Source organism: Mastomys coucha, unplaced genomic scaffold (assembly GCF_008632895.1).
Source record: "Mastomys coucha isolate ucsf_1 unplaced genomic scaffold, UCSF_Mcou_1 pScaffold1, whole genome shotgun sequence".
In the NCBI taxonomy this organism is placed as follows: Eukaryota; Metazoa; Chordata; class Mammalia; order Rodentia; family Muridae; genus Mastomys; species Mastomys coucha.
This window is the reverse complement of record NW_022196891.1, coordinates 69,916,649-69,931,027: the sequence shown is the minus strand read 5'-3', so window position 1 is coordinate 69,931,027 and position 14,379 is coordinate 69,916,649. Positions and strand designations below refer to the sequence as shown.

Sequence of the window (14,379 nt, the reverse complement as noted above, 5' to 3'; positions counted from 1 at the left end):
GGTAAAGCTGAAGTGGAGATTTCTGGTTTCTTTGGAAACTCAGTTATGTCATATGATGCTGGGGGCAAATAGGTGGAAGGATGTTTTGCTGAAGCAGACACAGGTGAGAAGATGTTTTGCTGAAGCAGACATGTGAGGACACATGATGTTTAGAAAGACTAGAAATAGGATCCCACAGACAGTGGAAGGCAGCTCTGGCATTGGTTCACCTTGTAGTGTGTCAGTGATCTTCGTCTGTCATGACCTTGTAGAAAGTAGCCGACCTTGTAGAAAATAACTCACCAAAGAACTTCTCGTGATATTCCAGAGGCTTCTTGACATTTCTTCAGACTTGGGCAGATTGGCAGAGCCTCTTGGTTTCTTCTGAGTCAAATGGCCGTTGCTAATTCATGAGTGGTGTCTGCTGAGTGGACTGGACTGCAGCTGCTGATTCGTGTTGGTGCTTTGCTAGAGGACTGGAATCGCCCCCAAAGAACTATTTCCGAACAGGTCCACAACCCCCGTTTCCTATTAACCTTTCTTTTCCACTACTTCTGGTGGCTGGTGGGCTAGAAGGGGGTTGAAGTATTTAAGAACCCTTATTAAAGTAGGTTTTGAAAAATCTAAGCCTACGTGAATCCTCTCTGATGACAATTGGGCTAGACACTAATCTATGAGTATAGCAGAATATCATCAGGAATCACTTCATTGACTTTTTTCCCATTTGTTTTCAGTTCTATGGTGGGTCTCTGTGGATGGGGTGGAGGGGACATCGGGAGAAAGAGACTGGGAGGGGGGAGGGGAAACTTTGGTTGGGATGTAAAATAAATGAAATTAAAAATTTAAAAAATCAGTCAGTGATTAAACACACCTTTAATAAATAAACATGAACTTTGTCTCAGGGTTTCACTGCTGTGAAGAGACATGACAACAGCAACCCTTATAAAGGAAAATATTTAACTGGGGCTGGCTTACAGTTCAAAAGTTTAGTCCATTCTACACAAATGAAAGTTCCCTAGGAAATCAGCCATTTTCATGCAGCATTAAGAGAAACTTGCAAAAAAAATTAGAAAGTAAAGAACCAGGATTAGGGGTGCCAGGTTCCAACTCTGACCTTGTGTTAACCAGCTCTTTAATTCTGGAAAGTCACTTGTTTCTAAGTAGATTTTTTTTTTAATCTGCAAAATAAACATAGGACCATCCTCCATCCAAGACTTTACCCACCCTCATCTTAAAAACCACAGTATTTTTATGGAAACTTAATGGGGTCTCACATAAGGTTTTATTAGCAGATTATGTTTCTAATGTTACTGCTAATTCTTCAAAAGCAGAACATTTATTTGACTCATCTATAACTGTATTTGACACATGGCAAGGATCTATAAATAACTGCCAAAAGAATGGAGAGCAAAGAAGGTTAAAATGTTCCTTTGTGAAATGAACTGAACTTCAAATAGTCATGCTCCAAATTATTTTAAATAGTCACTGTAAGTGTCATTTCACTTTAGATAGCAGACATTGCAATTAGCAGTGTGTCTGCACAGCTAGAAACATTGCCATTTAGTCTGGGTTTTATTCACCATAATGAATATGAATGCGTTTTGACTAAATGAATGATTCTGCTAGAGCGGTGCTGAATACAATGTGCTCATGCTATTGCGATGCTTCAGACCCAGGCAGAAGACATGTGCTTCCATCCTCAGAGCACCAACCTTTGAATGGCAACTCCCCCCCCCCCCCCCAATGCTATGCAATGGAGAAAGAAGTGCTATGCAGATTGGCATCCCAAGCCAAACCTCCACGGATCAGTGCACGCCTTTAATCCCAGCACTTGGGAGACAGAGACAGGTGGATCTTGGAGTTCAAGACCAGCCTGGTCTACAGAGCTAGCTCCAGAATGGCCAGGGCTACACAGAGAGACCCTGTCTTTAAGTCTGGATCTCCTTTGGAACTCTAGAATAATTCCCTCCTCTCATTCCACCATCTAGTGTGTGTGTGTGTGTGTGTGTGTCCACATACACATATACATAATATATGCATGTAATTCCAATTCACACACACATATACATAATATATACATATAATTCCAATTCAATCATTTGCTTTGAAAATGCCATAACTTTCATGGCTGAATAAAACTCTGGTGTGTAGACTTCACCTTTTCTTTATTCACTGCTTCTGCTTTTTAGATCATTGTAAATTGTGCAGCAATAAACAGAAATAAAACCGTATCTCTGTAGAATTAGATGTTGGCCCTGGGAGTGGGATAGCTGGTTCCTCTGGAAGCTGTATTTCTGGTTGAGACACCTGCATCCTGCTGCCCACAGCAGCTGCTCCAGTTTACTGTCCCAGCAGTCTGCATCCTCACCTGCATTCATTTTTTTTTTTTTTTTTTTTTTTTTTGAGACAGGGTTTCTCTGTGTAGTCCTGGCTGTCCTGGAACTCACTCTGTAGACCAGGCTGGCCTCGAACTCAGAAATCCGCCTGCTTCTGCCTCCCAAGTGCTGGGATTAAAGGCGTGCACCACCACGGCCCGGCTGCATTCATTTTTTTATTTAAGCTATTCTGTCCGGGGTGAGAACAAGCCTCACTGTTGTTTTTTTGTTTGTTTTGGTTTTTTTTTTTTTTTTTTTTTTGGTGTTTTGGGTTTTTTGTTTTGTTTGTTTGTTTTGGTTTTTCGAGACAGGGCTTCTCTGTGTAGCCCTGGCTGTCCTGGAACTCACTCTGTAGACCAGACTGGCCTCAAACTCAGAAATCCACCTGCCTCTGCCTCCCAAGTGCTGGGATTAAAGGCATGCACCACCACCGCCCGGCGACAAGCCTCACTTTTAAATTGCATTTTCCTTTTTCAGTGTTTATTGCCAGTTTGCTTCTCCTTTTGAGAACTGCTGTTCAATTCATTAGTCCACTTACTGACCAGATTTGACTGTTTTTGTTTTTACCTATTTGCCATCAATATTTAGTGCCAGCACAAGAATGTTGGACATGTTAACTCCTTTTTCAAGATAAGGTCTCACTATGTAGCTGTCTGTCTTGGAGCTCTGTAGACCAGGCTGGCCTTGAACTCAGAGATCTGCCACCTATGCCTCCCAAGTGCTGGGACTAAAGGCATATGCCACTATGCCTGGCTTAATTTAATTCTTACCAAGCAATTTTCTAACTAATGTTCACCCCCATTTTACAGATGGCAAACAATGTATCTAGATGCAGAGATCTTGTTCAAGATCTAAACCTAAGCTGTTTAGGTTTAGCTCCATGCTCTCTTATGGGCTTAATTGGCCTCGAACACTTTTCTAACCACATGGATGTTCATTATATAAATCAGCATTGCGATGCATAATGTGATTTGTCTTCACCCTGGTCAGAATGGCTAAAGTCAAGAAAATTAATGCAGGTGAGGTTGTAAACTGCTGTGCCAGTAAACTGGGGCAGCTGCCGTGGGCAGCAGGATGCTGGTGTCCCAAACAGAAAGAAATACAGCTACCGGAGGAGTCAACCATACATTTCTAGGTCCAAAGTCAAACTAGGACTTTTAAGTTCTTCCACAGAGATCCTTGTTCATTTTTGTTTATTGCTGCACACTTTACAATGATACTTTTAAAAAGTGGAACCAGCGAATAAAGAAAATGTCACACACACACACACACACACACACACACACACTGGAAATTTTATTCAGCCACAAAAGAAACTCAATAAACTTAGGGAATTATGATCACATGCTACCTGTGGCTTGGTTTACAATGAGCTAAGATCAGATCTTTGTCCCCTTAGGAGGAAGACAGAATTGTCCACCAAAGTCATGTGTTCAACTCTGGTGATGGGGAAGGTTACTTAGCTGCCAATTCTGTTTAGACTGGGAAAAGTAATGGTTATACGGCTAATGTTTAAAGAAAAAACAAAAGCCAGGTATGGAGACATATACTTAGAATTCCAGGGCAAAGACAGGCGGATCCTTGGGGCTTGCTGACCAGTCAACCTAGCCAATCTGGCCAGCTCAAAAAAAAAAAAAGTGGATGGTACGTGGGGATGACCGACAAGACCGATAAACACCTGCACACGCGTGCATGCACACACACACACACACACACACACACACAAATAATAAAGCATGAGGGAAATGAAAAGAGATTGTATTTAAAGACCACCACAGGTAGAATTTTTCATATTTTTCTTTTCGTCTGATAACTTACATCACAGATGGCAAGAGAGTGTAGGTAGTAATATAAAATAACTGATGTTAAAAAAATAACAATGTATTCAGCCATACATTAAAGAACAAGTTTTATACAACTTATGAAACATTATTATACAACTTCTAAAATCCAGGTGGCGAGAGGTCAGTAACTGAAATTTACGGTTTTAAGAATTCTTTTGCTGAGTTGCCCAGTAGTGTATAATTGTCACAGCTTTTCCAAAGAACCTAATCCAAACTAGGCCTGGTCCAGCACACCTGTTAATCCTAGTACTTGGGAGGTAGACTCAAGAGGATGAGTTCAAGACCAGCCTCTATCACATAACAAGTTTGAGACCAGCCTGAGCTATATAAAACCCCATCTCCCTTCAACTAAAAAACAAAACAGACAGTAATGATCCTAATCCAGAGGACCTCACTTGAGGCCTTTAAGGACATTTGGAAGACATCAGAAAAACAGCTACAGAAAAAAATATCCACCCGTGAGATCTGACGCCCTCTTCTGGCACATCTGAAGACAGCTACAATGTACTTCTATATAATAAAAAATAAATCTTTTAAAAAAAAATAAGGAAACAAAAGATATCATAAATGGAAAAGAACCCAAAGCGACCAGACAGTGCAGTGTCAAAACGTACAGTTGCCAAGGCTGACAGCCCAAGTTTGATCTCAGGGCCAGCATAATGGAAAAAGGAAAATTGACTAGCACAAGTTGTCCTCTGCTGTCCACACGTGCATCTGACCTCCATATACAAGTCATGGTATGTGTGCCTCTTCCCCAAATAAAACCTTAAAACGCTGCAAAACAGAAGTAAAAGCCAAAAGATCAAATCAATTAATTTCTCCCCTTAACTTACTAAATGTTTCTGCCACATGGGGCTGAAGAGTTGGCTCAGTGGTTAAGAATGCTAGCTGCTCTTCCAGGAGATTCTCAGGTTGGATTCCTAGGACCTAACCACATGGTCACTCGAAACCATCTGTTCTAGGAAATCCAATGTCCTCTTCTGGCCACTTTGGGCACTAGGAATGCACATGGTACACAGACATATATGCAAAACACCTATACATATAAAGCAAATAAAAAAATAAAGGTTTGCAGCAGATTAACTGCAAAATATCTTCAGCATCCCTGAAGAAACCCTTGCATTTCTTTTGATAAAGAATTTCTGAGCCAGGCACAGTGTCAAGGGACCGGAATCTCAGCTCTTAGGAAGTAGAGGCATGAAGATCAGTTCAAGTTTATCTCAGGCAAAGAAAGTTTGAGGCCAGCCTGGACTAACACTGTCTAAGAGAAACAACAAAAGTCAGGCCTATACAGACACACGAATAGACTTTCCTTGCTCAAATTTTCAATGTCAACTATTCACTTGGGGCTGGATACATTGCTCAGTGGCAGACTACTTGCCTCGAATAGGGGTTTCAATCCCCATAATAGTTTTAAAAGGTTCATGTGCCATAACTGGAAAGCCACTACTTAAACTGTCTTAAGCAGTGTGCTGTAAGGAGCTAGTAAGAAATAAGGATCTTGACGTTTTAGGAAAGGTCACTGTCTCCTACCATTGACCACTTTTCTTACATACAGTAAGCAACAGAAAAGCCACCTATTCTTCTTTAAGGCCAATCCCCAAAGGAATCCAGCAAAGAAATGCTGCCACCAATAGAATCTTTAATTATATCCAGCCTATAAATATTTTATTCTCAAAGGCTTTTTAGGCTTGCTCTGACAGGGGAAAAAATACTACTTTTTTGGATCAGTGCTTATTTTCAAGAGTTTTTTGTTGTTGTTGACTCCGGAAAAGAATCCAATTTTAAAAAAAAATCATCACAAAAATTATATGCATGGAGTTTGCTGGGACGTTTGTCACATGTGGGACCAGGCGTGAGAATGTCCTTTCCTAAGGCACCCCTGAAAAGATTCAACGACCCTTCGGGTTGTGCTCCATATCCACGTGCCTATGATGGTAAAACTTAAGAAGCAACTGAAGGGCCACTGTCTTTTCAGAAATGGCAAAGATTTAAAAACCAAAGAGAATCCCAACAGAATCTTAACACTGACAAAGAAAGGTACCACCTTGCTTGCTTCCGCTAAAAAAGCAAAGATGCTGGTGTCAAAGGAGGAGTCTCAGAAGAATGCTAAAGATGTGAAGAGATTAGAAAAAGAGATACGTGGGGTTTTTGCAAGAGCGAGGGATTCAGGACAAATGGATCCAGGACATGGAATCTGAGTTGGAGGAAACAAAAGCAAAGCTAAATGCAGCAGTCAGAGAGAAAACATCTCTTTCTTCGAGTAACGCTTCACTGGAAAAAAGGCTTACTGAACTAACCAGAGCCAATGAGCTACTAATGTCCAAGTTTTCTGGAAATGGTCACCAAGAGGATATGAGAACTCTTAAGCCTGGGACTGATGAAACTCAGAAATAAGAGAGAGTCAAAAATGAGGAGTATGATGGCTAAACAGGAAAGCAGGGAGCTGAAGCTGCAGGCCACTCAGAAGGACCTCGCTGAGTCTAAGGGAAAAAAATCGTCCAGCTGGAGGGAAAACTCCGTGCATCTGATCAAGTGGAAAAACACAAACTAGATACTGATCAGTTAGAAGAAGAGTTGAAAGAGAAGGATCATGAGATTTTAAGTCTTAAGCAATCTCTTGAGGAAAACATTACATTTTCTAAGCAAATAGAAGACCTGACTATTAAATGCCAGCTGCTTGAAACAGAAAGAGACGGTCTTGTCAGCAAGGAAGAGAAAAGGGCTGAAAGTCTCCGTGCTGAGATATAGATTCTAACAGAGGCTGGTTCTGGAAAGGCAAGAATATGAAGAGTTGCAACAAAAAGAATCGCAAAGTCAGTCACTTGTGCAGCAAGAGAAGCAATGTCTCTCGGCTTCAGCAGAAGCTCTGCTCTTCCCAAGAGGAAAGCACTTCGGAGAAGAATGTCTCTAATGAAGAGCTAAAGTTTGCCCTGGCTGAGATGGATGCAGTCCAGCAGAAGGCGGAGCAGAGTGGAAGGCTGGTTAAGCAGCTGGAGGAGGAAACGAAGTCAGAGGCGGAACAACTGAAGTGGCTAGACGACCTACTGAGAGTTTGTATTAACGGCCATCTGTGCTTATGCAGGCTGGAGATAGAAACTATTTTCTAGCTTGTTTTTTTTGTTTTGTTTTTAAATTCTCATGTCACCCAAGTACAGGTATGGAAGCTGGAATTATTTTACAAAGTAAAAAAGAGAAAAACATGTTAAGAATATGCATACACTCATACACATATACACTCATGTATGTAAACAAGTACGGCAGTCAAAGTAAACACTGGCCTAGTACATTTTTAATTCCAGGACCCAAGAGGTTAAGCAAAGAGGAGTATGAGTTGGAGGTTAGTCTGCATTGCACATTGAGTTTGAGGCATCCTAGGCTACACTAGTGAGACTCTGGCTCCAAAAAAACCAGAAAAAACCCTTTTCCTAAAGCCAAAAACAGACTTATGTGATTGTTTACTTCTACATTTCCTAAAAGTCGTTAGACATCAGCATTAAGACATTTTATATGGTTTCTATTTATAGGTAATTTTATTTCTTTTATCGAGACAGGGTTTCTCTGAGTAGCCCTGGCTGTCCTGGAACTCACTCTTTAGACCAGGCTGACATCGAACTCAGAAATCCGCCTGCCTCTGCCTCCCAAGTGCTGGGATTAAAGGCATGCGCCACCACTGCCCGGCTACATCTAGCCCTTGTAATATTTTAAATAGCTTTCTTGAGAGAATACAAGCACTCATTAGTTTGTGTATGTGCACCCCATGTACATGCCCAAGCACACATATCACTGCATGCTCGTGCAAGTCAGAGGACAACGTCCAGACACTGCTTCTTTTCCTGCTGTGTGGGGTCCTCAGAGAATAGCTCAGAGCACCAAGGTTAACAAGCGCCTTTATTCCCTTAGCCAATCTTGCTTTAGCAGTAACAATCAGAAAGCCGGGGATAGCAGCTCAGACGTGTAGTCCTAGCACTTCAGAGGCTGAGGCGAGGAGAGTGCACTGAGCTTGAGGCCAGCCTGTGCTGTAGAATGGAATGCTATCTCAAAGAAAAATAAACGCAGAAATAAAACAATCAGAAGTAGCTGATAAACATTCAAAAACAACATTCTTATTAGGAGTAAAAAAAAAAAAAAAATTTAAAGCCTGTTAAAACTTTCTTCTTGCCAAGTGTGGTGGCATACTCCTTGAGTCCCACAACTCAGGTTCAAAGCCAACCTTGCCTACAGAGTGAGTTCTAGGAAAGCCAGGGCTGCACAGAGAAACCCTGGGTCAGAAAAAAACAAAACAAAACAAAACAAAACAAAGGAAAAACCAACACCTACCAAAACAAAAACAAAAACCCTACCTCCTCTAGAACTTGCATTTAAAGATAACAATTTTATTCTTTTTTAAAAAAATTATATTCATCTGTTGCTACTGCATCTTTTAATGTTCAAAAGCCCTCAACATAGACAGGGTCTATGTTTTCTAAAAATATTTTGGACGGCTAGCAAGATGACTCAGTGGGTAAGAGCACTGACTGTTCTTCTAAAGGTCCTGAGTTCAAATTCCAGCAACCACCCGTAATGAGATCTGACGCCCTCTTCTAGTGTATCTGAAGACAGCTACAATGTACTTATGTATAATAATAAGTCTTTGGGCCTGAGCGAGCGGAGTTGACCAGAGCGAGCAGAGGTCCTAAACATTCAATTCCCAACAACCACATGAAGGTTCACAACCATCTGTACAGCTACAGTGTACTTGTATACATAAAAAAGAACTAAAAAGTATATATATATTAGAATATTTATTCATACAGTTGAGAAGGTATTTCCCTATCACTGTATTTACTTTTAGTGATAAGTAAAAAGATCTGGCCAGCACAGCCTCATTCCTGTAATTCCTCAAACTCCTCACAACCTCTTGATCTAGTGAGTCCAAACAAAGACGCCACGAACCACGTGTGCTTTACAGGAGTCTTCCTTTCTATCATGGAATTTTCAGAGTGTTGGACTTATGCCTTATCAACAATGTTCTGTATTGTAACAAGTTAGATGATAAAACCAGAATAGAGCAAATGAAGTTATACTCAAAACGTAGGCTTTAGCATCTAAATCCTACTATTTTTACAACAGACAATACTCAGCTTAAACTCTAGATGAAAAGTCTTCCTGGATAAGCATATACATGTAAATAATGCTCGATTTCATTTTTTTTTTTTTAAACGACTCAGGTCTAAAGATGGATGAGTTTAAATTTAACCTTTTTGTATAAAATGAACACCACTAGTACTAATGCTGGAAAACTAAATTACAAAAACAAATACATGATCACAATTTAAATTCTTTGTATTAGTTCTCTTCTGAGCCCCCACACTTAATACAAAAATGTAAGACTTTTCCAACTGAGCATGGAACTGTTAATACTTTATATGTAAAAATGTTGTGCATCAGGAACTTTGTAAATTTCCACAGCTGTCTGAACTGCAGGGAAAAAAAAAAAAAAACAGTGGCACCATGTGATAGGAACAAACAAACTCAACTATCCATGATTTACTTCTCATCAAGCACATGAGTCCTAAGACTTCCAAAGGATGGACCTGTTATTCGGCCCCCTTCATATATAAGGCCAACACTGGTTTTAATTTCTATTGGAACAAAGGAACTTTCACTAGAGTGCTTAGAAAGTTCAGGGAAGAAAAACCAATTCTAAAGCTTTCTAGTCCATACGGAAAAAAAATCAGAGTGTTACAGAAGATCCAGAACACATTAGTCGTATTTGATTCTCTCAGTTAGGCGGTCCTCCTTGTAATGGGAAATAATCTGAATCAGTATGGAACAGTTGATCAGAAGGAAGAACAAACCGGCTAACCAGATGAACAGGAAGGTGTTCTTCCCTTGAAACTCTAGAACATATGCAGGAGCCAGCCATAAGGCCTGTCCTATGAACCAGAACAGTAGGAGGACTACGGCTCTTTTCCAGGGCATCCTCACTAGTGGCATCACCAGAGGCAGGAGGCAGAGGTACCAAAGGAAGTACTGAGAGGTGCAGACTTTGTTAAAGGTCACAAAAATGGACGTATGAAGGAAACAGCAGAAGACAAGGTCTCTGTAATAGGCAAAGGACGCGGCTGAAAGCAAGATGAACTGAGGCAGGAAAGCAGCGATCCCCAACGTAAAGCTCCACTTGCTCTCTGCGGTCAAATACAGCATGTAGAAGTATGGAGAAAAGTTATGGCGGATATCCCTCCGGGTCAGGTGGTAAAGGTAGGTGTGCTCCAAAAACTCCCAACCGTATTTATAGTAGAAACCGAAGCTCAGGACGAAAAACGTGAGCCCCGCCACGGCTACGAAAAGCAGCACGGCCCAGCTACACAGCCTCCCGAGGAAGTCGCACAGGCGAGCCTGGAAAGAGTAGCCGGCTTGCCGGAGACCCTCGTCGTCGTCGTCGCGCTCGGGCCGCAAATGAAGCGCTATGGGGAGGAGGTAGGTCACAGGATACATCTTCATGTGCACCGCGAAGCCGTACAACACCGCGGCGCACGCGATCAGTCGTTTCTCGATCAAGTACAGGGTCGAGAGCACCAGGGAGGCGACGATGGAGTCTGCGTTGCCCCGGCTGGACACCGCCATGGGTAAGGGGTTTAGGAGCCAGAAGACGCAGTAGCCGCAGGCTTGGCGGCGCCCCAGCCCCTTGAGCAGCAGCAGGCGGTACAAGAGGAAGGCGGTGAGCAGGTCGCAGCTGATGAAGAGAAACTTGCCGAAGAGTTCACTGAGGTAGACGTTGGGGGTGAGGAGCCAACTCAGGAGCGGGGTGTAGCGATAGGTCGCCCTCAGGTAAGGGGAGCGCCCCTCCGTGACGAATCGCGCGGCGTCCGTGAACACGTGGTAGTCTATGTCGGTGTACCTCACCAGCAGAGTCCGGTCCTGGAAGACACCGTAGAACACCAGGGCGACCCGGGCCAGGAAAGCCACGCCGAACACCCCGGCGGGCGGCACCCGAAAGTTCAGGATCCATTCCCCCCAGGGCTTGGTGTAGCTCATGGTCTGAGTGCGGGCCACCCGCCCGGCCCCGGGTCCACGCTGCGCCCCTCTCTCTAACCGTCCTCCGGCTCCCTCCACTCGGCCGCCCCGAGCATCTCCCCCGCTCGAGCACCGACAGGAAGAAGCGAGGAAAGATCACTTCCTGCACGGAGTCCCGCCCCCCCTCACGGGACTTCCGGCTTACGGAACGGTGGCCTTCCTCGGGATTGGCTGGCTAGCGTCCGCAGCTTCCTCCGGCGGAGGCGGGACTTCCGGTTCCTCGTCCGGAGACGCTGCCGCTGTCCGGAAATCCCGGAGTGGCTGAGAGGTCGTGGAGCTGGGTGAACTTTGTTTTCTGAGTAACCAGTGCTTCCGCGTTCCCAACTCTGCTGAGGAGCACTCTTGACCCAGTTGAGCGGCGACCTCCTGCAACGTCCATCCCGCAGAACTGGCTTGAAGGACTGAGAGTGGAAAATATAGATGGAAAGAATAAGCCTAAAATAAAATAGTTCTCGTCTTTTTACCCTGATATGAAGGTTCCTCCTGCCGAAATACGTCTAGATTGTCATCCCTGGAGTACTGTCACCTCCATTCTTTTCAAAAACCCTTCAAGTAGGTCAAAATTGGCCCTTCACCTACCCCGTTCAATCCTAGTTTCTTGCCAAAGACTCCAACTCTTTCATTCTTTTTTCTGGTTTCTTGCTGCACTTATAATTGACTTTTAAGAACTTCATACTTTATTTTACGATGTTTTCAGTTTCAACTAAATTGTAAGTAGAGTTAGGGAGTATATCTTTATTTATTTGTACTTTCTTGTATTGCAGTCTCAGACACATGGTAACTGACACAGACTGCCTGATCTTACAAACTAAGCCTGCTCCTAGGGAATGTCTTCTAGATTACTACAGAAGTGGCTCCATTCAGCCTAGACATCTCTCATCCTACACTTCACATTTATTCTTTGAATGAGCCGTATTAACCTTATAGTCATATCTGGCATTTCTATGCTTTGATGTAATTACAAGGTGTAGATTAATAACTACCTTATTCATATTTTACTATGCATTCCCCATATATGCCATGTTAACACTACCATTCAAATAACCTTATAACTAAATTGTAGGGTTCTTGAGAGGAGAAAGTATATATTTCTTTGTACTTTCTTATAATGTATTACAGTCTCAGACACATGATAACTGACACAGACTGTCTGTCTTACAAGTCCAGCCTGTCACGAGTTATTTGAATAGTAATGTGTTATCACAGTATATACGGCCTAAATGATCTTGATTCATAATTTTTTTTTTAAGATTTATTTATTTATTATATGTAAGTACACTGTAGCTGTCCCCCAGACACCCAGAAGAGGGCATCAGATCTCATTACGGATGGTTGTGAGCCACCATGTGGTTGCTGGGATCTGAACTCACGTCCTTCAGAAGGGCAGTCGGTGCTCTTAACCGCTGAGCCATCTCTCCAGCCCTTGATTCATAACTGTTATTTGTTGAGGACTTATTCCCAATTGTCAGACATACTAACTACTTTTTAGTGTAAAGTAGATATCCCTACCTTTACTAATGAGCAAAATCGGGATTTATGGAAAGTAAATAAGACACATAGCCAACCAGTAGCAGAACTGGAATTGAAAGTAGGGCCTATCGAGCCCAGGATAACATAATGGTTGTGTGGTGGACTTGCAAATAAAATGCTGATACGGAATTCTAATTTCCATTTCTTTTTCTCAATCTCTTCTTTAAGTCTTTCTGATATTCTCTCTCGTTGTTACTCTTTTTGTCCCTGGTCTGATATTTTTCTTTGTGAGTTATAGGGAAGTGAAACTCAGCCTCCATAGAGAATATAAGAGAGATGCCTGAATAGAAAGTAAAGGTAGGTCTTTTGTTGGTTGTGGTGGTGGTTTGGGGTTTTTTGGTTTTTTGGTTTGTTTTTTGTTGTTGTTGTTTTGTTTGGGTTTTTGGGTTTTGGGTTTTTGGGGTTTTTTTGGTTTGGTTTGGTTTTGGGTTTTTTTGTTTGTTTGTTTTGATTTGTTTTGTTTTTTGGTATTCTGGCAGAAAAGCCTCAGCTAATTCTCCCTCCCTGGCTGTCCTAATAAGTAGGAGAGAACACTGATTCAGGAGGGAAAGGAAAGTACTAATCAAAAGAAACAGCCTCTCCCTGGAGTCACGTGAGTGAGCTGCAGAATATGGCAGGACCCTTGAACAGATACCATTTCCTGCGGTAGGGTTGGAACCTGTGAAGTGTTCCCACTGTCCTGGCTGGTTCTGTGTGTCAGTTTGACCCAGGCTGGAGTTATCACAGAGAAAGGAGCTTCAGTTGGGGAAGTGCCTCCATGAGATCCAGCTGTGGGGCATTTTCTCAATTAGTGATCAAGGCAGGGAGGGTCCCTGTGGTGGTCCCAGAGCATCTCTGGGCTGGTAGTCTCGGATTCTATAAGGAAGCAGGAGCTGATGACGCAGAGGCCATGGAAGGATGTTCCATACTGGCTTGCTTCCCCTGGCTTGCTCAGCTTGCTTTCTTAAAGAACCCAAGACTACCAGCCCAGGGATGGCACCACCCACAAGGGGCCCTCCCGGCCACCTTGATCACTAATTGAGAAAATGCCCCACAGGTGGATCTCATGGAGGCACTTCTCCAACTGCAGCTCCCTTCTCTGTGATAACTCCAGCCTGTGTCAGTTTGACACACAAAACCAGCCAGTACACCCACCGGTTTCATTTTTTATAGTATGTTAATTCTCTATTTTGTATTAGTATATACTAAATGCTTCACCCTTGGTTATACATGTTATTATACCACTTATTTCTGTGTGCGAGAACTACAGATTTGGGGTCAGGTTATTTCATACATCTTGTTCATCTGTCTTCTGACTCACATGCAGTGTTTCCTAAACGTTGATTTATTAATGATGAGGAACCCAGTTTTTCCCTCTTCCTTTAGTCCTTTCATCTTAAGGACCAAGAGTCAGTGACTATAACCTACTTTTTCTTGCCAGAGTATGTGGGGCTAGATACTGACTGTGTCTTTCTCATGCTAATGCTATGTAAAAATACATGAGAGACCTGGGGATAGAAATGCCTGCTGATTAAAATGGATTTCCAGAGCCTTGGGGATGTGTAAAGAAAACCATCCAAAGAGTGTCTCCTATAGCGTGAAAGGAAAAATGA

General features: G+C 42.6%; 1 protein-coding gene, 1 long non-coding RNA gene and 1 pseudogene across 2 annotated transcripts; 2 read left to right on the top strand and 1 right to left on the bottom strand.

The window, feature by feature from the left end:
• Window positions 1–5,841: 5,841 nt before the first annotated feature.
• On the top strand, window positions 5,842–7,308 carry LOC116096882 (annotated as a pseudogene).
• Window positions 7,309–8,967: 1,659 nt separating this feature from the next.
• On the bottom strand, window positions 8,968–11,382 carry Pigm (phosphatidylinositol glycan anchor biosynthesis class M). The gene has a single exon (XM_031390064.1). It carries the CDS (start codon window positions 11,216–11,218, stop codon window positions 9,944–9,946), a length of 1,275 nt encoding a protein of 424 aa, XP_031245924.1. The 5' UTR covers window positions 11,219–11,382; the 3' UTR covers window positions 8,968–9,943.
• Window positions 11,383–11,387: 5 nt separating this feature from the next.
• Window positions 11,388–13,360, top strand: LOC116103735. The gene is made up of 3 exons (XR_004123553.1): window positions 11,388–11,809; window positions 13,026–13,084; window positions 13,267–13,360. It is a non-coding gene; the product is annotated as an uncharacterized LOC116103735 (long non-coding RNA).
• The last annotated feature ends 1,019 nt before the right edge of the window (window positions 13,361–14,379 follow it).